General features: G+C 31.6%; 2 protein-coding genes across 3 annotated transcripts; one reads left to right on the forward strand and one right to left on the reverse strand.

Annotated features, from left to right (window-relative positions):
* Positions 1 to 1,211: 1,211 nt before the first annotated feature.
* On the reverse strand, positions 1,212 to 5,414 carry LOC100305438 (receptor-like cytoplasmic kinase1-like protein). Of its 2 annotated transcripts, NM_001248473.2 has the most exons (6): positions 4,920 to 5,388; positions 3,917 to 4,337; positions 3,677 to 3,681; positions 3,238 to 3,498; positions 2,886 to 3,008; positions 1,212 to 2,236 (listed from the first exon to the last, which is right to left on the reverse strand). In NM_001248473.2, exons 1-6 carry the CDS (start codon positions 5,055 to 5,057, stop codon positions 1,709 to 1,711), a joined length of 1,476 nt encoding a protein of 491 aa, NP_001235402.1. In that variant the 5' UTR covers positions 5,058 to 5,388; the 3' UTR covers positions 1,212 to 1,708. The 2 variants fall into 2 exon arrangements, with proteins under 2 accessions (NP_001235402.1, XP_006593326.1); XM_006593263.4 differs by lacking the exon at positions 3,677 to 3,681 and having other exon boundaries at positions 1,284 to 2,236; positions 3,936 to 4,337; positions 4,920 to 5,414.
* A 4,250-nt stretch (positions 5,415 to 9,664) lies between these two features.
* On the forward strand, positions 9,665 to 20,824 carry LOC100812387 (putative white-brown complex homolog protein 30). The gene is made up of 14 exons (XM_003541377.5): positions 9,665 to 9,855; positions 10,567 to 10,640; positions 11,441 to 11,713; positions 12,430 to 12,493; positions 12,569 to 12,715; positions 12,897 to 12,931; positions 13,798 to 13,871; positions 14,183 to 15,102; positions 16,401 to 16,697; positions 16,873 to 17,367; positions 17,718 to 17,866; positions 18,105 to 18,394; positions 18,668 to 18,801; positions 20,404 to 20,824. The coding sequence occupies exons 1-14, from the start codon at positions 9,665 to 9,667 to the stop codon at positions 20,558 to 20,560; spliced, it is 3,300 nt and encodes a 1,099-aa protein (XP_003541425.1). The 3' UTR covers positions 20,561 to 20,824.
* Positions 20,825 to 26,025: the final 5,201 nt, after the last annotated feature.

Genomic DNA, 26,025 nt, shown 5'->3' on the forward strand with positions numbered 1-26,025 from the left:
AATTCTCACAAATATAGTCATCATGAAATTATTTCATATTAATATCAATATCAATATCATAATAAAAAATAATAATAATATGAATTATCTTTTAAAGATAAAATCAAGAGGTCTGATTCACTCAATAAAAACAGAAAAAGATTCAGATGAATTAATGTCAATTTAGGGGAATAATAATAATAATAATAATAATAGAAAAACTCAACTCTGTCAAGCATGCACAAAAATTGTTTGTTGTTAGTATGCATAGACATCAACTGCTGAATAATTGTGCCACAAAAAAAACTGCTGAATAATTGTGCCACAAAATGTCTGCATTATCAGTTCTTAGGCCACGGCCAGCCCAAAGAAGAGGTTTAAGTAATCGGGCTTTACTCATCTCACATATCTATATATAGTTGATTTAGTTAAGACTATTTTTTTTAATAAATATTCATATAAAAAGGATATAAAATAAATAATAGATGTTTATCGTTTATTAAATTTTGATTTGTTTTGAACTGGGCTTAAGACTCAATCTTTGTGTAGTGGGCTACCTTAGCCTAAAGCCTTGGATTAGTCCAAATTATAAGTGTTGACCAAAGTCAATATCACTTAGATTCGAGAATCCTAAAATACATCCATGTAGAGTGAATCGTAAATCGCTCTAGTGTAAAATTATATGATACACTAAAGCAGGGGTAATATTACCTCTTAAAGGCCTTGGGCTCTATGTCATGGAATCCAGACCTATTTCAAACTCCTATAAATACAATTAACATCAGTATAGTAGGTAACATTTATTACACACTGGTGATATCATTGCTGATTTGGGCATTGAAGTGTAGGTACTTACCATGTGTTTATGGCATCTTAGTCGTGTCGGAGAGTTGCACCACCTAAGATATCTCATATCCACATGAAGTGCACTTCTAACTACATATCCTATAGTTGATCAAAATCAACCTTAGAAGTATCAAATTTGATTGAAAAATGCTAATTAGTGTCTTAAGGACATTGGTTAAAAAATTTAAAATAAAAATAATTTTATTGAAAGGCATAAAATTACGTTTTTTATAATTTTTTTTATGTTTTCCTATAATTTATACAATAAATAGTTTTTTCTTTTAGTTCCTTAACCAATATCTTATGAACATTAGTTAGCAAGACCCAATTTGATTTCTCCTAATAAAATATGATATAATTAATTTTCTTTAATAAAAATATAATCGTGAGAGAATATTATAATCATGATATAGATGTAAGGAATAAAATTGCAACATGTATATTTATACAAAAAAAAGTGAACATAAAGATATAGAATTTACAACTGAAGTATTTTACATGCATTATAGTGATTAATTTTCACTTTTCTGTATTGTGGCTTCTGTAAGATCTAGAACAGCTAGATGCATGAGGCTCATCAACATAGCTAGCATATCCTAGAAATCCAGCCTCTACCTTGAAATACACAATTCATTCCTCTTACCTACTTGAATATAGCATCCCTCAAAATTTCATTAAATAGCTTGATAAGCTAGAAAGCACCCCTAAGTAGCACAACCAGTTTATACTACACTTTGGTATGGGAGATGAAGAGGTTTGACATTTCCTTTTCATGACAACAATAGCATTAACATGAGCTGCTCTTTGTGGTTTCCAAGTATGGCAATAATAGATGATTCTTATCATAAATAAACTTTGCCTCCAATTCATTGCCTTGACCAGTTTAAACTTTAAAGCTACAACAATCTAATGCTCTTAAAAGCTTTGGCCTCCACATCCTTAACCAATTGCAATCTGGGTTTTGATCCTTGGTCACTTTTTTGTTCTTTATTTCAGCAGCCTGAGAAGCTTCTGCTGAGGCTACACTCTTCAAGGGTGGCTGTAGATTAGTACTCACTGAAGACTCCACAACCCGAGTCACCATTTCCAACACTTCACTCATCTTCGGGCGATTCTTTGGGTTTCTAACCAAGCATCTGTTAGCTATTATAGCAAGTTTTTGAGCTGACTTGAGGATGTGTCTTCTCTCAAGTCTTGGATCCAATATTAGTTGAAATCTCCTCCCATCTGAAAGGTATGGCCTTACCCATTCCAACAGCTTCTGCTCACCCTTGGGGCGATTTCGATCAATTGGACGGCGGCCAGTGATGAGTTCATAAAGGAAGACACCATAGCTCCATACATCACTCTTTGACGTGAGACGTCCAGTTTGAACATATTCTGGAGCTGCATAACCCATTGTTCCTACGACCTGATGAATATACCAGCCATATGAACATAAGTTGTATGTTGGATTCACTGGATTCCAGCTATATATAGCTGGTTACTGTGCTTGTATAGTATGATGTATCATGTATGCTTTTAACTATAAAAAGGTAATTTTTTCCATCAATATGACCATGTTAAAATGACAGTAGTCAACAGAAAATAGAGTATTATTTATGAAAAAAAGTTATATCCTCGTTCAGATACTTAATAAAGAAGTAAAATGAAAAAGTTACACATTTAATATCTTGAAAACATAAACATTCAATATTTTTACCATTTAGTAAGTAGGGGGATTAGTTAGAAGATGTTGTAGCCTTCTAGGAGGATTTAAAATTATTCGTTGGCACAAGAAATGAATTCATTTTTAACATAGAAAGGTTTTTGTCAAAACTCAAAAGGCACCAAGAGAGGTCTTTTGATTTCCAGTACTAAATCATGACTCATACGATGACATATTAGACATGACCTTTTTTACTCTCAGCCCAATAAAATTGTTAACAGACTTTACTGATGCCTTTAGATTCAGCTCTCTATTCTTACATACAAAATTCCTATCTTGCATATTACCACATCTATGCATATGTGGACAGTGATTACTATATGAAATCTGATATCAATAAGCATAGTCATACCGCTGTGGAGACATGAGTCAGCCCATCAGATGGTCCCAATCTAGCTAGCCCGAAGTCTGATAGTTTTGCATTCCACAGCTCGTCCAGAAGGATATTTGAAGATTTGAAATCTCTGAAAATTATCTAAAACCCAACACAAGACATGGTTAGCACAGCAATAACAAGCTGCACAACATATTTAAATAGCAAATAAGTATTTTCAAAAGAATTCCAATTTAGCTCCTCCCATCTTCCTTTCCTTTTTTTTCTTTTTCTTTTGGGATGTCTAGATGGGATCAATGCAAGTAAGTTTCTACTTTCTACACAAGGCATATTATCTAATTGAGTAGGGAATTATGCTATATGCCTATACCTGAAAATCCATTTCCTCATGCAGGTATGTCAAGCCACGAGCTGCATCTTGGGCTATTTTCAACCTCCTACTCCATGGCAGAGGAGTGTCTGATCGTGGCGATAAATGGTGTTCCACACTTCTGTTAGGCATATATTCATAAATCAGAAGCCGCTGGATTCCTCTTTCATCATCATCAGCGCAGTATCCCACTAGTTTCACCAGATTGGGATGCTCCACAATACCCAGAACATTCACTTCTGTCACCCATTCCTTATGCCCCTGTAATCCAAAAGTAAACACATTGTAATGTAGAGTAAAAAGTACACAAAAGCAATCAGAGAATCTTACTTTACATCAAAAGTCTTTAGAGGATCGAGAAAGGTTTGTAAATACCATAAAAACTTGAAGCGTGTATTAGAACTTCAAACTTTACAACATCATGCTTATTAATTATAACTTGCACTATTATAGTTAAACACAAAGTGTATATGCATTATGATATTTAAAGCACACAATGGAACCAAATAACTATACACACATGACTAGGCCATATTATATTTTACTAAGATTCCTCGTGACATTGCACAACTAAATTTGTATAATGCGCATTAGAACAGAAAAATCCACTAGAAAATTAACTATTGGTTCTAAGCCATCTCTAGCAATGAATCAATTATTCAAAATGCTTCTTGAAAACATAGAAGGCAAAACCTTGCCTGAATTCCTCTTCTGCCAAGTTGTTTAACTGCAACTTCAATTTTTGTGGAAGGATCATCTACACTCTTGATCAACCCCTTGTAGACACACCCAAACCCACCTTCTCCAAGCATGACTGAGCGACTAAAACTCTTTGTGGCTGTTTTCAGTTCAGATACAGTAAATTCTCTGAGGTTGCTGGGTCTTTGAGACAAACTGGGAAATGCACTTCTCCTGAGTGAGTCTGTGCTGTTATCTGAGGCATCCATAGAGTTCAATTCAGAACCAGATCTTCTCATCTCAGCCTCAACATAAGTAGAACTGTTAGACTGGCCCGATATTGACTGCAAGCTCTTAGGACCATCCTTCTTCTCTCCAAAGTAGAATGGAAAACACTTCATTGCAACCTGACTTGAACTAGACTGCATTTTCACAAAATTGAAGAACAAATTAAGAAACATAGACTAATTGAAAAGTAACACGACATCCAAATTAAAGGTCACATATGATGAATAGCAAGCTTATTTGGTACTGGTTCCACATTCCATAAGTGGTTTTTCACGTTTTATCTTTTATGAGAAGCTAAGAGTTATAGCTTCCACATCCCAAATGTGATTTTTTACTTCTCAGAGGGTTTTTCAAACACGCCCAAATAGTTCCCTGATTCTTCAACAATTCAAAAAGGAAAAGCCCATTTGGAGCCTAATCCCTCCATACCCTTCCCAACAACTATAATTTCAGGTAACCCCATTAGAAATTTTGTTAACTAGGGGGGGGGGGATGGGGGATTAAGTAGGTCAATTTTACAAATATGGCAACAGAAACCATATGTTGTAGAAAATAAAATTCACTAATTCAGAATGGCGTGTATCTCCAAATTCAAAAGAGGGGAAGCAAGAAAAATAGAAACCTTTATATACCTTTTAATCCAATTCATTTGGGATCAATTGCAGGTCTTATTTGTTTCCAAAGAAAAAACCAAAAAAAAGCACACTAAACCTCACCTCAAGTTCAAACAGATATAGTTTGATCCCAAAAAGCCTCAGCTTCTCTGAGCTCAACAAAACCAAAAATCCCCTTTTTTCTCTTCTGTTTTTGGTACCCAGATTCTGAGAAGAGAAGACCCAATTAAGCCATTGCATCCAAAAAAGAGGAGAACAAAGAGAAAGACTCCAATAGAGGTCTCTGCACGGCTTGCAGGGTCAGCTCACGAACCAAATTGGAAGGCAAATCAAGCAAAAACAACCTTAATTGGTACAATTAGATATCCCTATAGTATTATTTAAGATCCAAAAAACTGTGTGGTGTGAACGTGTCTTCCGGGTTAGAGAGACCAAGTAATAAAGAGTCGAAGAAAAGAAACAAACACAACGAGGAAATGTTGTTACTTGTTGTTGTGTTCTTGTAATGGGCAAGAAGCATAATTGAGCTAGTCAAGTCAAGGTGGCACACACGCAGCCTTGTCTCTTCTCCCCTTTTTATCTTTTGGGTGATTGATTTCACACATATAGGTAGAGTTAGTTAAATTGTAGATAGAGTAAGTCAAATAAGACACAGATTTTGCACATTGTACGTTACTGTGTAAAGTTAAATTGTGGAAAGGATACGAATTTTGCACATTGTACGTGGTGGTTGGTTGCTGTTTTTTTTTCCTTCCTTTTTTTTTTTTTACCTTAATTGACTCGAGATAGAAAGTGAGAGGAGAGGGTGTTGCACGTAAGAATAAATAAAAAAAGTACGAGGATCATGAGAGCTTTCACTGCTTTGTATCAAAGGGATCCTAAGGACCTTCGTGGATGTTACGGAGTGTTGACCGTTGACTGGGTCAGTATGGATTGTGATTTGTGAAGGGTGGTGAGTGAATCAATTGTTTTGCCTTTGGAATTTCGTTATCAATAGTTAATTTGAGTTAATTATTTATTTGGGATTGTTGTTGCGTTTCCAGTTTCCACAAAATAATGTGGTGATTAATTGATTGCTTGAAGTGTTTGGTAAAGTTTTTCTTTTTCTTTTTAGGGTTCCTATTCGATAAGTTTTACACAATGAAAATATGATTATGTTTTTATTTTGTCATTAATATCTAAATTAATAACAATTTTCTATAAAAAAATTAACAAAATAAAAATATTTTTTCATTATATAAAAAGGATATAAAAAAATTACATAATAAAAACATAATTTTGTTGACTAAATATACAATAAAATTATATTTTTGTTGTACATTTTTTTTACACTCCCCTTTTATACGTAGAATCATGTTTATGTGAAAAAGAAAAGAGTAGTTTTGAAAGGAAAAAAAAAAATTAAAACATACATTGGTAGTTTAAAAAGTAAATTTGGTAGTGAAAATAATTGTTGTTTTGGGTGAAGTTAAGGCTTGGATTTGGTAGGGTGGCAAAATGGACGGGCCGATCCAATTCAGTTCATTGGTCTAAGCGTGAAAAATGAATTGGGTCGGACTAGGCAATATTATACATGTGCCTAATTTTTTCTAATTATACCCTTATATCTCTTTTCTTGTAACGTTCTTGATTGTCAATTTTTCGACAGCTCTCACACTACGACACTTCATGAGGTGATCATTTACTCAACATTTTTGTTGGTCAGAATCCTTCATAGGTAGCCCTTTCCAAGACCTCAACAATCAGCTCTTGCTACTTCCAGGATCAAAGACTGGAGTTCTTATGTGATAACTACTGAAAAGTAGATGTATCTTGTTAGTACAGGTAGTGTCAATTAATTTCTTTAAACCAACCTCATCTATACAGTCTCATACGTGCACAATCTCTAGATCCCTCTCATTTTGGTGTGATTCGATCAGGGTGTTTTATGCCCACCAGCTTCTGCTTTGTTCATCCTCAAACCACACTGTAGTGGGAGAGAAGTCTGCTATAATACCATTTGCAATGCTCTTGATTGTTGACTTCTCGACGGCTCTCACACTACAATACTTCACACGATCGCACTTCACTTAACATCTTTGTTGGTTAAAACCCTTTATTGGTCAGAATTTTCCGTAGGTAGTCCTTTTTAAGACCTCGACAATCAACTCTAGGTGCTTCCAGGATCAATGATTGATCCCACAAACCAAAACAAGACTTTCAATATGCTTTGTCCTCACTCACATGCTTTCTAGGAAACTTCCCAGAAGGTCACTCATTCCATAACTACTCCAAGTCAAACATGTTTAACTTTAGAGTTCTTATGTGATAGGATACAAAAAAGTAGATGTATTTTATTGGTATAGGTAGTATCAATTAATTTCTTTAAGTCATCCTCAACTGTATAATCTCATATCTATAGAACCTCTGGATCCCTCTCATTTTAGTGTCACTCAATCGGGGTGTTACATTTCTACCTCTGAATTATCCATTATACCCTTTTTCTTAAAGAAGTACACCCCTATTCCACAAATATTTCTCTGAGACTATGATTCATAATTCCAGAGATATACTTCCAAAATAAGTATATATTTATCAATAAAATATTACTTAAAAATTAAGATGGTTGATAAGAAATAATTAAAAAGATGATAAACGCTTATCTTATACTCATGTTTATTAGTTTTATTTTCATCCTATCATCAGTGTTCTTTAAATCATATCTAAAATCTTATTTTCATCTTATCTTTATTGTTCTTTAAAGCCTAACTTTAAACTATCTTCACCATATATTCATTACATAATATTATGTTTTCATCATTATTATACAATATTTTTTGTTTTCCTTCATGTGACACTACGTTTCAAGGTATGTTCATCACTAACTTTATATATGATACATCTTAATTACAAAGCAATATTTTTTACGATGGTTTCTTTCCTTGAATGCGTTCATTTATTTTATAATTCAAGTCTACATCAACAATTTAGTGTCACATGAAGTTAGTGATGAATGTATCTTCAAACACATTGTCACGTGAAGAAAAATGCAAAATATTGTATAATAATGACGAAAGCTCAGTATTATACAATGAATATACGGTGAAGATAATTTAAAATTAAGGTTTAAAGAATAATAAAGATACGATGAAAATAATATTTTAGATAGAATTTAAAGAACACTAATGATAAGATGAAAATGAAACTAATAAATATGAGTATAAGTGTTTATCATCTTATTTTTTTATTTCTCGTCAACTATCTTAATTCTTAAACAATATTTTATTAAAAATATACACCTGTTCTAGATGTATATCTTTGGAACTATGAATCATACTTCCAAAGGTATATTTTCATAATAGGTATGTGTAATTCTAGAAATACATTTTCAGAAAGCAAAAATGTGGTACTTCTTTAAGAAGAAGGGTATAATGGATAATTGAGAGGCCGAAAGAGAGTACAGGATGTACTTAGAAAAAAGAGAATGTCAATAATAAGATCCTTTTTTGAAGCAAGTCCGATAGCACGTCGGGTCAACCCATATTGGCCTATTTTTACTTCTTTTTTTTTCTTCTAAATTCATACAAATTCATTTTTTTTTAAAATATTAGGTTAAAACAGACCCATTTGAATTCAGGCCTATATTTTTTGAATTCATATGGGCTCGAGGGACCTATCAAACCAGGCCAAATAGGCCCAATTCTATTTGAGGCAACATTTTCTCAATTCAGCTCGACCTAGCTTGATGGGCCAATGGGTCAAATTAGGCAAACTCGAACCATTTTTCCAATTTTATTTTGGGGGTGGGGTGATTTATCTTTAGTCACATGTATTTTTTGATTTCCAACTTTCGATTCTTATTTATTCATTTTTATATTAAAATATATAATTAAAATAAGACTATGTCATGGATTACTTAAAATAATCATGTACTTCTATCTTTTAATCTTAATAAAGATGATGATTTTATATACTTTATAAAAGGTGACTGATTTTTTTTTTTATTAGAATGCATTTTTAATGTAATTTTTTTATAAAAGTTGACTCACTTAACTTACCCTTAACCTACCTATATTTAAGATATCTATAAATAAATTATTATTTTATATATTGAAAAAAATGAATAATATGTATATCTAATTATGTTTATAAAATAAAATTAGTGATGTGTTAAAAAAATAAATTAATATTTTTAAAATATATTTTTAATATGTTGATAACTATTTTTATAATAATTATTTTAAAATTTTATTTATAAAATTTAAAATAATGAGGGATCAATTTACTGTTACTAACTTTAGAGTAATTCTCGGATTAACATACAAATATTTACATTAAGAATCTATCAAAATTAAATTTTAATTCAAATATCTTTTAAAAAAAATGTAACATGCTATGTTTATTCTTTATCACTCATGTTTACTTGTGCATGATTATTAAACATATTCTTTAGTATATATATATATATATATATATATATATTAAAGAAATACTAAAATGAACTCAATAAAGCAAAAGAAAACATGGCTCATGTGTTGAAAACGCAGGGCAAGTGTTTTAGCTCAAACCAAAGGGAGAGGTAATATTGGAATGGAAAGAAAGAATGTAAATGCTTGAATCTAGCCACCCATTTCTCTCGGCCATTTCTTCATTCCAAAACCACTTCCTTTCCTTTCACATTTCCCTCAATCTCCACCATTGCCAATGACGAAACCAATCCTTTCACTCCCTCAAACTCATTGCCACCTTTTCCCTTCCTCCTCCTCCTCTTTCTTCTTCCACCATCTTCCCCGTTCTTCACTATTCCATGCATGGCATGCTCTTCACCAAAGCGTGCTTGATCCACTCTCCTCCTCCATATCACACAAATGAGGAACTGTGCCTCATGGCTCCCTCTTCTCTTCTCGTTGATCCCTCTCTTCGCGTGGCGGATTCAGTGCGCCGATAACAATTTTGCACCCTCCTTTTACTCCGAAGAAATCTACAAGGAGCTTGAAAGCCTCGCTTCCCTGTTAAACAAGGACATTAAAGCAGGTTTAGGTTTCTGCATCAAGGATGTGTGAGTCAGTTTGTTTTTCTATCATTGCCTTATCCTAGTTATTGACTCTACGTAACAACCAAGCATGCATGTTATACAAACATATGAAACTAATGCTAGATTGATTAACATAAATACATAAATCCCAAAGTGGTGTTTGAGACGTGAGTTCAAATTATAACATGAGAGGGGGATGAGTCGTCTGAGGTAGGGACTAATTCCTTACAACGTGGTGAATGATCAAGTGTTCGAATTCCCGTCCCGGAGAGAGATGCCTACACATTTAGTGTCTGAGCATGCTTTGAACTAGATTGTTTCGGAAGAAACTAGTTTCTTACGATATGATGAACCAATGTTCCAATGTCCACCAGAAGAGAGATGACTATATTTAATTAGTTCCCCACAACATGCTGAACCAATGTTCGAATCTCCATTGGAAGAGAGATGCCTAAATTTAATGTTCAACTGTGCTTCAAGAAGGATTGCTTCGAAAGGAGACAATTGTAGGGAAAGAAATATTATAACATGAACACCTATGCTATGTTAATGTTTCAAAAGTTAGCATTGGTAATTGTAAATATTATAACCCTATTATTGTAGCAATTCAAAAACTAAAAGTAGAAAATAGAATAAAATTGTTGTATGCATATTAGGAGTATCTAACATGAGATAGCACAACTGTTGTGTTGTAGCATTTGTGCTTCCGTGTTGACAGTACTGTTGACATTTCAGGAATAAAGATTGGGAGGAAGCATTTGATTTTAAAGGAAGGTTGGATTTCGTGGATTCTTGTGTTAAGAAAAAAGGTATGAGCTCCCATTTTCGCCTTGTAGTGTAAATTGAAGTCAACTCTCTCGAAAGCTCAAACTATTAGGGAAAGGCTTACAAATGATTTTATATCTAGCGTGTTTCTTCATTCAAAAGTGCATTGGGCTTGAAGCATGGAAAATGCTTAATTCTGCCCTACCTTGTGCAAAAATTCAAGTTTTATTTAGACGAGTGGAGGCAACAAGGACAAAACTGATGACCACTTGGACATGGAAGCTCTAAAACTTTGCTAATAACCAACTCTCCTAAAAGCCTAAGTTTTTAGGTGAAGGCTTATGAATAATTTTATGTGTAACATTATATCATTTACACCAAGATTATGATTACTCAAGATTGGAGGATTTCTAATAGATTGTTTTTTGTCCTTGGAAGATGACAAAGATGTAGGAATAAGTTTGTCCATTAGGATTATAACTCAAAAAATGTGTACACTTTTTCAGTTGAAACCCACATAAACAAAATCGAATACATTGTGTGTTTGAACTCTAAAGGCTATCATATTGGTCTTTTCAGCATTTTCTGTCTCCTTATGATAAAGGAAACTACAATTCTCATAAATGTGTTGCATGAGATAGTGCCACTGACTAGCCACTTCATCAAAACTTCTTGATAATGATTTGTCATTCACTATCCAGCGCCAAATACATATTTTTGTGTAATTGAACCATTTGAATTTATAGGATAAGGAACTCTATGGCATATACAAAAAGTTGCTTTGTTCTTTTCTTGTCATTTATTTTTATACAAGTGCCTAGATATAATGAGATTTGATTGACAGGAGATTTCAGAGATAGAATATGTACTGTGGCTGAAATAAGGTACTACTTCCACGGTTTCTTGGCAGAAGGGGCCTCATCTGCCAATTACGTAAAACCTAACAAGAATTGCAATTTGACCTCATGGGTTTCTGGTTGTGAACCTGGATGGAGTTGTAGTGCTGGAAAAAATGTTGACCTCAAAAAGGACATAAAGGAAATTCCTTTTAGAACCAGTAACTGTCAGCCTTGTTGTGAAGGGTTTTTTTGCCCTCAAGGATTGACTTGTATGATACGTAAGTATGTGATGCCTCTTAAAATTTTACAATTAATTGGTAATTTGGGATGAAATTGTGCTAATTATTGAGACAACCATCTTTTGTTCTTGAAGCATCCATCAAATATACTCTTCCTGTATATGTATCTCTCTGCTTTTATCTTTGTCCTTGTTATATTAGCTGTGACTTTTTCCCAGCTTGAATGCCTAATATAAGATACAAGGAAATTTACATAGACACTTCATTATATCACAGATACAAAATAATAAATATGTATACCTCAGACAATTTCGTTATAATATCAGGCAGGATACACATATACCTAATTCATTAAAGCAGTTGTTTATGACATTTGATGTCTAGAAATGAGGGGTTATCCGACAATTCTTGGGATTTTGAAGTTTGAACTAGCCTAATTTATGAAAATGGTTCCAAACTCGTTTAAATTACAATATCATAAACTATGAAGATGCTATTGTGTGCCTTCATGATTAGAGTATGAAACCTGAATTATATTTAGCATCCATGTTGATCTATATTGTTGTGAGTACTTTTATAAATAGCAAAAACAAACTTTTCTTCAAGTTTGATTCTGTTAGTCAAGGTGCTAATACCTTCCATATCATGCAAAAACCAACTTTGATTTTGTTTTAAATTTGGAATGATCTTTTATGGATAAAATCAGCTGCTCAACTATCTTATTTTTAACTTTTCTGATTTTTCTCTCTGTGAAGCTTGCCCACTAGGTTCTTATTGTCCACTTGCAAAACTGAACAATTCGACCGGAATATGTGACCCGTAAGTTCTACTCTTGATGTTAATTTTTCTCCATTGTTAATTTTCTAAGCTTCATCACTAAAACTGAATTTGCAGATATAGTTACCAGATACCACAGGGAGAAACAAATCATACTTGTGGCGGTGCTGATATTTGGTCTGGTGTGGTGAACAATAGTGATATCTTTTGTTCTCCAGGGTCCTACTGCCCGACTACAACACGCAAAGTTTCTTGTGACAGTGGGTATTGATTTATCCCATACCTTAATTTTCTCATGTTTAAATTATCTACATTTCCTTTTTTTGCAATGTAATGTCCTCTAAAGAAAACTCCTTTATTACATGCTACTACTTTCATGTCCATTATAACCAACCTTGCACTGACTATTGAGCATTCACACTCATTAGTTTTTTCCCAATTTCAGATATTATTGCAGGATGGGTTCTACTCACCAAAATCGTATGTTTTCTTTTTTCTTTTTTGTATATATATCATAAGTATAATTTATTCCATCACTATTTGTGTTTGAAAATCCAGTGCCAACATGAAAAACCACATCCACTGAAAGTAATATGAAGTAGCAGTGTTTCAAAATTAGTTCCAAACATACTATATCATTAAATAGGAGACCGTACGTACCGCAAGTCACACAGTTTAAGAATTGTGAGTCCATAATACAAAACGACAAAAAAATAAAGGGAGAAGTAAATTGTAGGATTCAAGTGGGGTGAATGAATTGGATGAGCGCTTTGGGTGTTATGAGACGATGTTTTGTGGAATTGAATGTTGGATAGTAAAAAACCAACAAAAGAATAAACTCAATGTAGCATAAATGAGAATGTCGTGTTGGTTTGGTGGATAAATCAAATAAGATAAGATTAGGAATAAATGCATTAGAGAGAACATTGGGGTAGCACTTACTGGAGAAAAGATGGTTGGAATATACGGAGAAGACATGAAGAAGCCCTAGTAATCAGTGTAGATTTGTTAAGAGTCCCATGTTGAGTAGAATAAACTACTTGATATGGTACTTTAAGCCTTGAGATTCTTCCACCTAATGTACTAATCTTTTGGGTTGGACTCTCCTTTTTATGGAGTTAACTGAAAAATTCAAATTTACAAACTAAACAATGAAGATATCATATTTTAGCTTTTTCCGTTGTGAGGTGAATGCATTATAACAAAGTTGATATGATAAATTGGGCTAGATCCTGAAAATTATCTCAGTAATTGGATTTAAATTTTGTGTTATTTTCATGCTCTATTTTGTTTGAGAATGGAGGGCACTAAATCAGAACCTTAGTCTATATTGTTCATTTTTGCAGCATGCTCCAAGTTGAGTACCTGTAATCCAAACACAGCAACCCAAAATATGCATGCTTATGGCGCTTTGATTATTGTAAGTAGAATCTAATATGGTATTGGATAAGGTCATGCTTTGCTTCTCTATTTCACATTGCTTTATTAGTTATGCAGTATGGAAAATTTTCATTCAACTTTCTTTTGAATGCATAGCTTTTTGTGGTTTATGTTACATACACATTATTGGAGCTTGTGGTTCTCTCGTCCTATACCAACCCTGTTGTCTTATCACACTGCTCTTTTTTTTTGCATATGCTCTGAAATAAGATGAAATATTGTCAAATATTTTCCAAGAATTTCTTCTCCCTATGTCTAGTTTAGCATATTTGATATTATTTCCCCTTGTAGGTTGCATTGAGTACTCTCTTGATCTTCATTTATAATTGTTCTGATCAAGTTCTAGTTACTCGAGAAAGGAGAAAGGCTAAATCCAGGGAATCAGCTGCTAGACAAGTAAGAGAAACTGTACAGGCTCGAGAAAGGTGGAAAATAGCAAAAGATGTTGCTAAGAAAGGTAGAGGGGGATTGCAAGAGCAATTATCTCGCACTTTTTCTCGCAAAAAATCAGTAAAGCAATCAGATCATTCTAGCCAAGCTAAACGTGGTACGGGTGATACATTTTTGCCACCAATGCCTCCAAATTCTTCAAGCTTATATGAGCAGCCATCTGCAGCTTTAAAAGCACAAAACAAGGAACCTACCAACCTTACTAAAATGTTGAATTCCCTCGAGGATGATCCCCACAGCAATGAAGGATTCAATCTACAAATTGGAGATAAAAATATTAAAAAGCAGATGCCAAAGGGCAAGAATTTACATACACAAAGCCAGATTTTAAGGTATGCTTATGGTCAGATTGAGAAGGAGAAAGCTCAACAAGAGAAAAACAAGAACTTGACTTTCTCAGGAGTTATTTCAATGGCTACTGAAGGCGATGTTCGAACAAGGCCTGTGATTGAGGTAGCTTTTAAGGATTTAACTCTTACTTTGAAAGGTAAAAGAAAACATATAATGAGATGTGTGACTGGTAAACTAATGCCGGGTCGAGTTTCTGCTGTGATGGGTCCCTCTGGAGCCGGCAAAACTACATTTCTTTCTGCCTTGGCAGGGAAGGCAAGAGGATGCACGATGACAGGCTCAATTCTAATCAATGGAAAGCCCGAATCCATTCATTGTTATCAGAAAATTATTGGTTATGTGCCACAAGATGATATTGTGCATGGGAACTTGACAGTGGAGGAAAATCTTCGTTTCAGCGCAAGATGCAGGTATCTGATTTGCCTTCGAGAACTTACTTTGTGCCTCTTTTTTTCCATATGCTTGAAATGTGTGAACTTTGTTTGTTATTACCTCTAATTCATTGCAATTGATTCAAAGGTTAATAAATTAGGACAATTAATTTTTTTATATTCAGCAGTTATTTATGATGCATTCCTAATTGATCTCATGTTTATTTTAATCCTTGACAATTGGCATGATTTGCTTCATATTATTTAAGGTTATTTTTAAATAATTATTTTTGTTAACGATTTATGATAAGGTACCAGAAATCTAACTCTGTTTTATCTATATTAACTTATTAAGTAACAATGCAACTCTTTTCATGCTATTCATATGGACTATATTTAGAAGAGAGAGAAGGAGAGATACTTAGTTAAAGAAAAAAATAACGCAAAACTTTGAGGGTGTGTACCTCTCAATCTTTTCCTCACCAAATACTTCCTCATTTCTACTAATACCTCAACATTTTTGCTACATTCCATTCCACGACCATGTATATGCTTCATATTTCCTACTCTACCCTCCTTAATTCCATAGTCTAGTCCATTGCTCTCCCTCTAGCTCTCCTTTCATAGAACTAAATAATTAATAGTCACCAAAAAAATTGAAGATGTAGGAGGTTTATGTAACATTTAAAATAACTAACAAAAAATGTGATTTGTATAATTTTGTCCAAAATGGATTTATGTAATTTACACTTGAAATTTGGTTTCAAGTGTCTGACAAAGTAACATTTTTCAGAAAACCAAATTACACGGTCTCGTTGATAACAATTTTAAAGGGTAAGCTTATAGAGGGCAATAATTCAGAGTTCAGAGGGTATATATATTTCACCCTTTTATTTAAATATGAAGGATTCACTAAATTAGTTCATGTCTTCCATGTTAACATCAATCCTTTTTCTTATTCTACTTGTTATGCTAGGACTTATCTTTCTAAAAACTTGGAATACATAGTAATAATAGTCACTAATAAAAGGAGCTGGTAGAGATTTAGATTGATTCTAATCATGCATTTCAATACTTCTTACTTTTTTATGTAGGTGCTAACTTTTAAAATGAACTATGAAGATCTTTGAATGATGAAATATTTGCTAATAGAAAAGGATGGATAAAAGGAACTGGTTCAATAGCACCAACTACATAATCATCTTCCTGATTTTATAGTGAACCCATGCACTAAATGTCTCATACAAAATAAGTGCATTAATTTTTCTTTTGTATGTTATTTTTTGTCATCTTCTAATTGTTAATTTCATTTAAATGATTGTTTCTTATTACCGGAGACTGTCTGCGGATATGCCAAAACCAGATAAGGTTCTGATTGTTGAAAGAGTAATTGAGTCCTTAGGACTCCAGGCAGTGAGGGACTCCCTTGTTGGGACAGTAGAGAAGAGAGGTATATCTGGAGGGCAACGAAAGCGTGTAAATGTAGGGATGGAGATGGTTATGGAGCCTTCATTATTAATCTTAGATGAGCCTACAACTGGCCTAGACAGTGCATCTTCCACTTTACTACTTAAAGCACTTCGTCGCGAAGCACTTGAAGGTGTAAATATATGCATGGTACTTCACCAACCAAGGTAAGATCTCACTCTCCTATACATGTACTTTTTTCTTTTTTGGTCTTGGATGAGACTAATCTCGCTCGTGGTAACAACCTGCTAGAAATTAACGTATTCTAGAAAATAAAATTTGTTTATTGAGTATGATGTCAACATATAGTTCATATCTTATTTTGATTTTGTTGTATTGCAGCTATACTTTGTTCAGAATGTTTGATGATATAATCTTTCTAGCCAAAGGTGGCCTTACTGCATATCATGGTCCTGTTAAAAAGGTAGAAGAATACTTTGCTGGCATTGGAATCACTGTACCCGATCGCGTGAATCCTCCGGACCATTTCATCGACATTTTGGAAGGTTTAGTGAAACCAAATGGAAATGTGACCCATCAACAACTTCCTGTTAGATGGATGTTACATAATAGTTACCCAGTACCACCAGACATGCTTCATTTTGCTGATCAAATTGCTGCCACCTCCTCCTCCTCCTCCTCCTCAAATACAAATCATGCAATAAAGGGCACAGATGAAGTTGTTGATCAATCCTTTGCTGGAGAGTTTTGGGAGGATATGAAGAGTAATGTTCAGATGCAACGAGATCATCTAGAGGCAACCTTCTTAAAGACTAAGGACTTATCAAATCGAAGAGCTCCGGGCGTAGCTCGACAATATAGATATTACCTTGGGCGGTATGAATTATGAAATCTTTAGATTTAATATAGAATTTCCCTCAGAGATAGCTAACTAACAAGGCTAGATTTCTACTTCCTTTTAATCAAGCTTATATCAACTTTGTCTAATAAGAAATAAACTGAAGTTAAAGTTAAGTAACTACCTAAGTATCTTAACATACGTATGTATGAGATATAATGTGGAGTGTTTAGCATGAAACTTGAAATTTTAGTTAATCTGTCTGTTGAAAATTAAATTTCATAGTATATTCTGAACAAAATTAAGTTGTTTATAATTTTTGTATTGCAATGAATTATATACTTTTGGATTAAGTTGGTTAACTATTAGCTATTTTCATTTTGTTCAGGATTTGTAAGCAGACGCTACGAGAAGGAAAATCACAAGCAGTTGACTACCTCCTTTTGTTAGTTGCTGGTGCTATATTAGGAACTCTTACTAAAGTTAATGACGAAACATTTGGTTCCCTTGGATATACCTATACTGTTATTGCTGTCTGTAAGTTTCAAAACTACCTACTATATTTGATTCTCATTTTTCTTCTAATAATGAACCTCTCTTTTCTTTCTTGGGTTAATTGAACATCTAATTTTAGATTCCTGTAAAAAAACTTGAATGGTTTTAATTATATTATACTCCTTAGAAAGAAGACAAAATTTTGATTTTTTTTCCCACTAATTTTTCATTAAGTTAAGCTGTATAAGTTTCTTCCCTCATTCATATTGCACATTTGCAGCTTTACTTTGCAAGATTGCAGCACTCAGAGCATTTTCTCTGGATAAATTACAATACTGGAGGGAGAGTGCATCTGGAATTAGTAGTCTGGCTCATTTTTTGGCCAAAGATACAATTGAACTGTTCAATATAATCATCAAACCTGTAGTTTATCTGTCCATGTTCTATTTTTTTAGCAATCCAAGGTCAAGCTTTGCAAGTAATTATGCAGTTTTGGTCTGCCTTGTGTACTGTGTAACTGGCATGGCTTATGCAATAGCAATTTATTTTGAGCCTGCTCCAGCACAACTGGTATGTATCATATAAATACAGGGTCTTGCTAATCAATGCCGTTAGAACAGTGATTAAACAATTAAAGGGAGAAAATATTTATTGTAAAAAGGGTAAAAAAATCATAAGCAATATAACTTTACATATTATAATAAAAATCTTTCTCCTTTTAATTTCTTACTAATGTTCTAAGGACAATGGTTAACATTTTTCATAAATATATATATTTTGAAATTGTTGATAATAACTGTACGTTTGACTTTCTCTTTATGGATCTTTTCTCATCACTTATAGTGGTCAGTGCTTCTCCCGGTTGTTATGACTCTTATTGCGAACCAAACAAGAGATACTGTCTTTATGAAGGTCCTCATAAAGTTGTGCTACCCAAATTGGGCTTTGGAGGCCTTTATCATTGCAAATGCTGAAAGGTGTGTTTTAATTTGTATTTATAATTCCTGGGGGCTGTTGACTTTTTGGGTGAATGCATTCATGCATATGTACATTTTAAAACAAATGTAGACATGTATGCACTCATGCACATTTTTGAATGGGTAAGTGTATAAACTTCAACCATAAGTTAGAAACAAAATACTATTCAAACAAAATTAGTTTGCAAATGAAAAAAATGTATAATCAAATAATTAATTTATGATATAAATATAATTCAAATGATGTTATATTAGATGTGCGAGCTCAAATAATAACATTTAATGATTAAGATAAGTAATATAATTTTTGCTCTCCTTGTTTTATCTATTAAGTCATGTCTTAGAAGTTTTAGGGTGATACAAAATTCATTAAGGTGAGATCTTAATAATCAAATGTTCTTTGTTAGAGACTGAGTTTATGGACGCAATTGGTTACAACGTTGCATATTTAAGGCTTCAATTGAATAAATATTTTTAATTGATAACGATGTTGGTAAATTAATGAGGGAACTCATGATAAGTTTTTGTAGTGCTACTATTTAAAATGTGGAAAATCTAGTTCACATGTGTGACCATTGCATCATTGTTTTTCTTAATCCCTGGGAATGCTCAACATGCATTACTGGATTCAACTAAGGTTTAAAGATGAAATATGAAAGTTAATTTCCCTTAGTTTGTTTTTTTTATTATATTTTGAATATTTTGTAAAATTCTCTTTTGATTTTAGTCCTTCTTATTGTATTTCAGTTCTTTTAATATATATATATATATATATATATATATATATATATATATATATATATATATATTATTTTATTTTATTTTTATAATAGGTAGATCATTTGCTTTTAATTCCTATCAAGTAATTTTCAAAAAGACTAATTCAAAATGAATAAAATATTAGAAACTAAAAAAAATAAACATATTAAAAAGATTAAAAACAAATTAACAATAAGCAAAAGTCGAGCAAAATATTTTTAAAAACCAAAAAGAAAACATGACTATATTTCACGGAAAAAAAAACATTTAAGACTAAAAACTAACAAGGTCCAACAGTAGAAATCAAAACATTCATAGAAGCGAACAATTAATAGAAAGATATAAAGACATTTTTGCTCTCATTAATTTGTGCCAGACATCAGAGTTCAATGTGGTTTATTTAACATGAATAAAACTAGAAATTTCAAAACTTTTATTGAGATGCTGTCGCATATGACAGGAACTTGTTGAACTCATGGGTAATTCGTGCATTTTCTCACTACTATGCTTCAAGTCTTTTTTGGTAATGATATTCTCGTCTTAGGAAAAGATTGTAACTAATATAAAATGAGAAAAAGAGTTATGTATTGACAGTATAAATTTTTTTACATAATCATTCAATCACAATTTACAATTTATTATATAGAATAAATTTATTAACTTTTAAAATAATTATATTAAAATAACTCAAATAATAAGTTATGATTGGATGAGAGTGCATATATATAAAATATAAACAAACTTGAAAACACATGATGCTCATTTTAGGACATAAAATTGTAGTTTCAATTGCCTTCTAATCTTGCCACATATATAACTCTTTTAATATTGTATTTTTCTTAGGTTTACTGGAGTCTGGCTGATAACTCGGTGTAGTTCACTAATGAACAGTGGCTATAATGTCAGCGACGGGCCTCTTTGTCTGGTTGTCCTCATTCTTTACGGTATAATTGCTCGAGTTGTGGCCTTCTTTTGTCTAGTGATCACTCAAAAGAAGTGATTTGGGGTATAATGTAGAAAACAAAGATTTTAAGACGTCGTTGCTTGTATGTTGTAGCAATTAGGGATAGTTTCCAATTTATCAAGAGAAGCAAGATTTAGTCAAATATTTGGGCTTTTAGCAGTAACTTGTAAGTTGTTTTTAGGTTATATGTTTTTTTTGTAACCAAGCCTGTTTTTGTGTGAGTAAATTTTACTCTATTCTTAGCCCTTTTTCACCTGGACAAATGATAATTAGTTTGTGAAAAAATGTATAATAGCAAAAGATAAAGTGTCTTGAGTTCTTTAACTTTTAATCCAACCACTCCTTGGAATCTTTTGGTTAATTTGCTTCTCACTGTAGGTAACAATAGGATTTTTTCTCATTTGCATATCTAACTCAAGTGTCTAACTCAAGTGTGTGTATATATATATAATGACTAGTTTTATCAAACATGTTTAATCATAAATCATGTGAAGATTGCCCTAAGATCCCACAAAGTATGGGATCATTCGCGAACCCGAATTGATCCAAATTTATCCGAATAGTTTGTGTTGGGTCATTTATATATTTGGGTCAAAATCGAACCAAACCGATCAAAAAAGGGTTCATGTATGGGTTGAATCACATGTTTAGATCTATAGATTCCATCAAAATCGAATCGAACCGATCAAAATTTTTAGAGTTGTTTGATTTGACTTTAAATACTGCTAATGTTGAGATTCAAAGGGTTGGAACGACAAGTGTTGGGAATTTTTAAGGTATTATTTTGAGTTACGTTGTTATTTGTTTCATCTTTTTTCATTTTTTTTTGTGATGTTTATAATATTAATTGATCATTTTTATTCATTTATTTTAGCAAATCTGATTGTAATAAATCTAGTCGTCACAAATCTGGTTACAACAAAACTTATTGCAAGAAATTAGTTTGTAGAAAATAGTTGTGATTCAGACTATTATAGTAAATCTCGTTGAATAATATTTTGTTTTAATTTGTATTAGTCTATTTTAGAATATTATGTTGATGGTATTAAATGAATCAATTTTACTACTTTCAGATATGTGATAATATTGTGTTAATTGTATTGAATACTTAAATGAATCATAATATAAAATAGTAATTCTAAGAAGAAGAAAAAATTAAATTTAAATAGATAACCCGTTAATCCAAACCGTTCATGAATGAGTTGAGTTGGATTGGATTTCAAAAAAAAATTGTGAAAATCAAACTGAACCATCAAATTTGACTGAATTGAGTCCTCAATTTGACCAAAATCAAACCGTGATTTTAAAGTGTAGGCGCTGATTTTAGTATTTTATCGTGTGATTTGAAAAAGTTCTTATCTTAATTAGGAACATAATCAATGTCTTGAGAACAACTTGCCCTTACCTATCGCTATAACAACTTGCCCTTACCTATAGCTATCTCATCAAATTCTAGTTCATCACATATTCCATGTTATGTTATAAGTTTAAATGAGAAAATTTTTAACAGTACTTTTTTTATGAAAATCAAATCAAAATATATTAGTGTAAAAAAGTTATATATTTATTTAAATTTGATCGTGGATTATTCTATAACTGAAAATTATTGTTTTATTAATTATTATTTTAAAAGTCACTTAAGGTGATTTTTAATTAATGAATGGCATAAATTTTTAAGACTTAAATATATTTTTAATTCTTATAAAATTAGCAAGTTTTGATTTTATCCCTCACAAAGTTGAAACTTTGTTTTTGGTGTTTACTATTTTGTGACACTTGTTAATTATTTGACTTAAATGTAATTTTAGCCTATCTATTTTACTCAATTAGTATTTTTGATCTTTCTATTTTAAAATTAAAATATTTGGTTCTTCTATTTTAAATAGTCTATCATTTTGATCCTCTTATCTCAAAATACAAACATTTGATCCCCATATTTTAGAAAATTCATAATTTTTGTTCCTATATTTTAGAAAATCTACAATTTTAGTTTAATATTTAAATTTGCCTATATTTTATTTCTTATTTTGTAATTAATTAAATCATTTTTATGATACCTTAAATGAATATGTTAGATTTAGAGTCCAATTGGACCAAAAGAAAAGAAATAAAATGTAAATAAAATTGAGAATTTGACCACATAAGAGGATTAAATGTCTCTGTTTTAAAATAGGAGGACTAAAATCATATAATTTTTTAAAATAAGAGATCTAAATGTCTTAATTTTTAAAATGGAGAGACCAAAATTACGGATTGAACAAAATAAGAAAATCATATTACAATCAAACCTATTTTAACTTTAATAATTTTATTTAATAAAATATTTTAATACTAGAAAACAATTACAAATAAAAATATGTGCACAACATGTAGTATGCTAAAGTGGGATCTATGTAATTTTAATTTTTATGTGATGTCATGCAATTTGTGGAACCCCTACTAAATATAGATTATGAATATACAAATTGTGACGATCTTTTACCATCACAAAAGACTCTCCACCTTACTTCTTGAAATCCATTTCTTCCATCATTATCCCTCTACAAACTCTTATCACTTTCCTCCCCCTCTGCCAAACCCACAATTTGAATGTCTTTAGAGTTAACCCACAATTTGGTCCCTAAAAGTGGCACACTATTCATCTTTTGTCCCTAAATGGATATCTTGTACAACGAGTTCTAGCATGCACAAGCTCAAAAGTCTTGCACCATACCAAAATTTACTATGGCTGTTAGATTAAGTGGTCCAAAAATAAATGGCTCGGACCATTGTGTGGATATCGATTGTGAAGAACTTTTTACATTTTCTTGAAAATTAAAAAAAGAAACGTGGATAAATGATAGTATTTTAGAATTTTAGAGAAAATGAAATTTCACTGAATGGGAGAAACACAAGGTCTCTTTTTTCCTTTCGAGTGACCAAGCTTGCATTTGATGATGTTTACCAATCATGCATTTGTGCTTTCTCCCCGACGCACTTTGGGTTTTCCATTTTGTTTTCTTTTACGTTTGAACTTGACGGTCATCGTATCAGAGCATTAGTATCATTTCTACTTCATACCTATTTCCACAAAGCTCTGTCACAAAGGTAGAGTAGGAAGCTAAAAGATAACGTGCATTTAATGTATAGTGAGAACTGAGTTTTTATTACTAAAATTGTATTTTACTAAATGAAGCCTAAGCATTGAAATTTGTTTTTGTTTCAACTTTCAAGAGAAATTATTTATTATAGTTGGTAACAATCTTCACTATAAATAGAGGAGAGAATTAGTAGAAAAGATACACATGAAGAGAGAGTGCGTGAGAAGAGAGATTGTAAAACAAAGTCACTTTATTGAGAAAAAAATATTTTTGTATGAGAGTGTTATTATTTCTTGTAACCATTGACTGTGGTACTCAAGTTTGTAGAGTGATACACAATTTATGATGAGTTACAATCTTATAATCATTTTGTGATAGTGAAATACTTTTGAGTCGGTTCCATGGATGTAAGCAAGAGGTCCTGAACCATACTAAATTCTTGTATTCATTATTATTTTTCCTACGATGTAATTTTTATTGTGTTCTTAGGATTTTTTGTAAGTGTGAATAATTTTATTTGATGGAGGGTTGATTACCCAACACAAACCTTTGTTGACCATCAAAGATGGCGCCACAATGGTTACCATGGAGACTTTGATTTTCTAGCTGGTGTTTGTGACTTGATGCTGAACAATCTAGTAGTCGGACAACCCAATCAAGGACCATATTTGTGACCGCGTTCACACGCTTTGTACAATCCTTGCTTATGTGACAAAAGCTTTGCTTGTTTGGTATGTGTTTTTTTTTTTAATTTAAAATAACTGAACATAACCTGTCTAATTGGTTTACCACTTCATTTTTCAATCTAAGTCATTCATTTTTGAATAACTTAATCTAACGATCACAGTAAACTTTGGCATGATGCAAGACTTTCTAAGCTTATGCACGCTTAGGGATGATAATGGGTAGGATTTGGTTAGAATTCAATAGTATTTATGCTCGTATTCGCATTTAAAAATAATATACATACCTTACTTCATACTTGTGTTGGTAGTAATCTTAATTCCCATTTTTGTATCTGTTGGGTCTGCAACTCGCGCTTTACTTATGTATACATATAAAGTTAATAATAATAATAATAATAAATCAATAAAATTTTAATTAAAATTGTTATTACAATTACAGTAAAATTCATTCTTATATAATTCAAACATAACATTAAAACATATCCACATAATATTAAAAACAAGCAGACATAACATCAATTCGTTCATACTCAAGTCATAAATAAATAAAATTACAAAGATAATCATCAAACATGACAATTGTTAAAGCTAATGTTCTAATCACTTAACAAAAATTCTAATTAAAGGTTTTGGATTTTTCACTCTCTAGATATGGTAATCATTACATATAATCATTTGAATTACTTTAAAATAATTATTTTAAAAGTTAATAAACTTATCATACATGATAAATTGTGATTGAATGACCGTGTAAAAAAATTTATATTGTTAGTATATTTTCAGTGTATAACTTTCTGTTTTTTAATTTGAAACTAAACTTGAATTAGTTTATTTGGTAAAACCTCGTGTCACATCACGGATATATAACGAAATTAAACATATAATTATGTATGTTATATCTATATGACATTTTTTTTGCTGAATTATATCTATATGACATATTGACAAAGTATTGATTTCCTCTTATGCCCATATTTATCTATAATTATGTGAGAATATATGTTATCATTCATGAGGGAGCCTTTGATTTAATCACCATATACAATATATTTTTTCTGAATAAACCCTTCTAATTAACCAGAATAAGTAAATTCTAGTCCTTACAATCAATTGTTTTAATATATTTAAATGATTTAGAAATATATTAATCATTAAAACATTATGTTCTGTAAAAAAAAGTAGATTAAAAAAGAAAGTATAATTTAAAATATTACAATATTTTAAATAATATAAGCAAAATAAAAATACTTCAAAAATATGAAAACAATTAGGTGATTGGATTTTGTTTTTGTACCAAACAAAAATATGGAATGACAATAGAATGAATGACTTAATCACCCAACTAGTTAACACTTGATACAAATCAAAGGCAAATATTTATTTTTTTCTCTTAATATGAGATAATGGTAAATTTTATCTCTAAAAATAAAAAATATAAATTTAACTTTTAACGTACAAAAATGAAATAAGATGATAGTTTTATTATTAAATATGTGAGATTATTTTGTCATTAAATTATAATATTTAAGAATTAATTTAATAATAAATTATATTTTTTAGAAAAAATTTGACATTAATTACAAAATTGAAAAATTAATTTGTGGTTAAATTATAATCTTTCAAAATTTATATACATTCCGAAAACTAAATTCAAATATGCCGTCTTTCGTAAAGCAATATGTTAACGCCTCACGTTTCAAGCGTCAAAATGATAAGTATTTATAGAATTGTTAAA

The sequence above is a fragment of the Glycine max genome, chromosome 13 (assembly GCF_000004515.6).
Source record: "Glycine max cultivar Williams 82 chromosome 13, Glycine_max_v4.0, whole genome shotgun sequence".
NCBI lineage: Eukaryota > Viridiplantae > Streptophyta > Magnoliopsida > Fabales > Fabaceae > Glycine > Glycine max.

Coding starts and splice junctions, on each gene's coding strand:
- LOC100305438 (NM_001248473.2), bottom strand. CDS start 5,057: ATGCAATGGCTTAATTGGGTCTTCTCTTCTCAGAATCTGGGTACCAAA. Junction 4,338..4,919: donor TATATCTGTTTGAACTTGAG/GTGAGGTTTAGT, acceptor GTGAAAATGCAG/TCTAGTTCAAGTCAGGTTGC. Junction 3,009..3,237: donor ATGAGGAAATGGATTTTCAG/GTATAGGCATAT, acceptor GTTGGGTTTTAG/ATAATTTTCAGAGATTTCAA.
- LOC100812387 (XM_003541377.5), top strand. CDS start 9,665: ATGAGGAACTGTGCCTCATGGCTCCCTCTTCTCTTCTCGTTGATCCCT. Junction 12,716..12,896: donor AAAGTTTCTTGTGACAGTGG/GTATTGATTTAT, acceptor TCCCAATTTCAG/ATATTATTGCAGGATGGGTT. Junction 17,867..18,104: donor CTATACTGTTATTGCTGTCT/GTAAGTTTCAAA, acceptor GCACATTTGCAG/CTTTACTTTGCAAGATTGCA.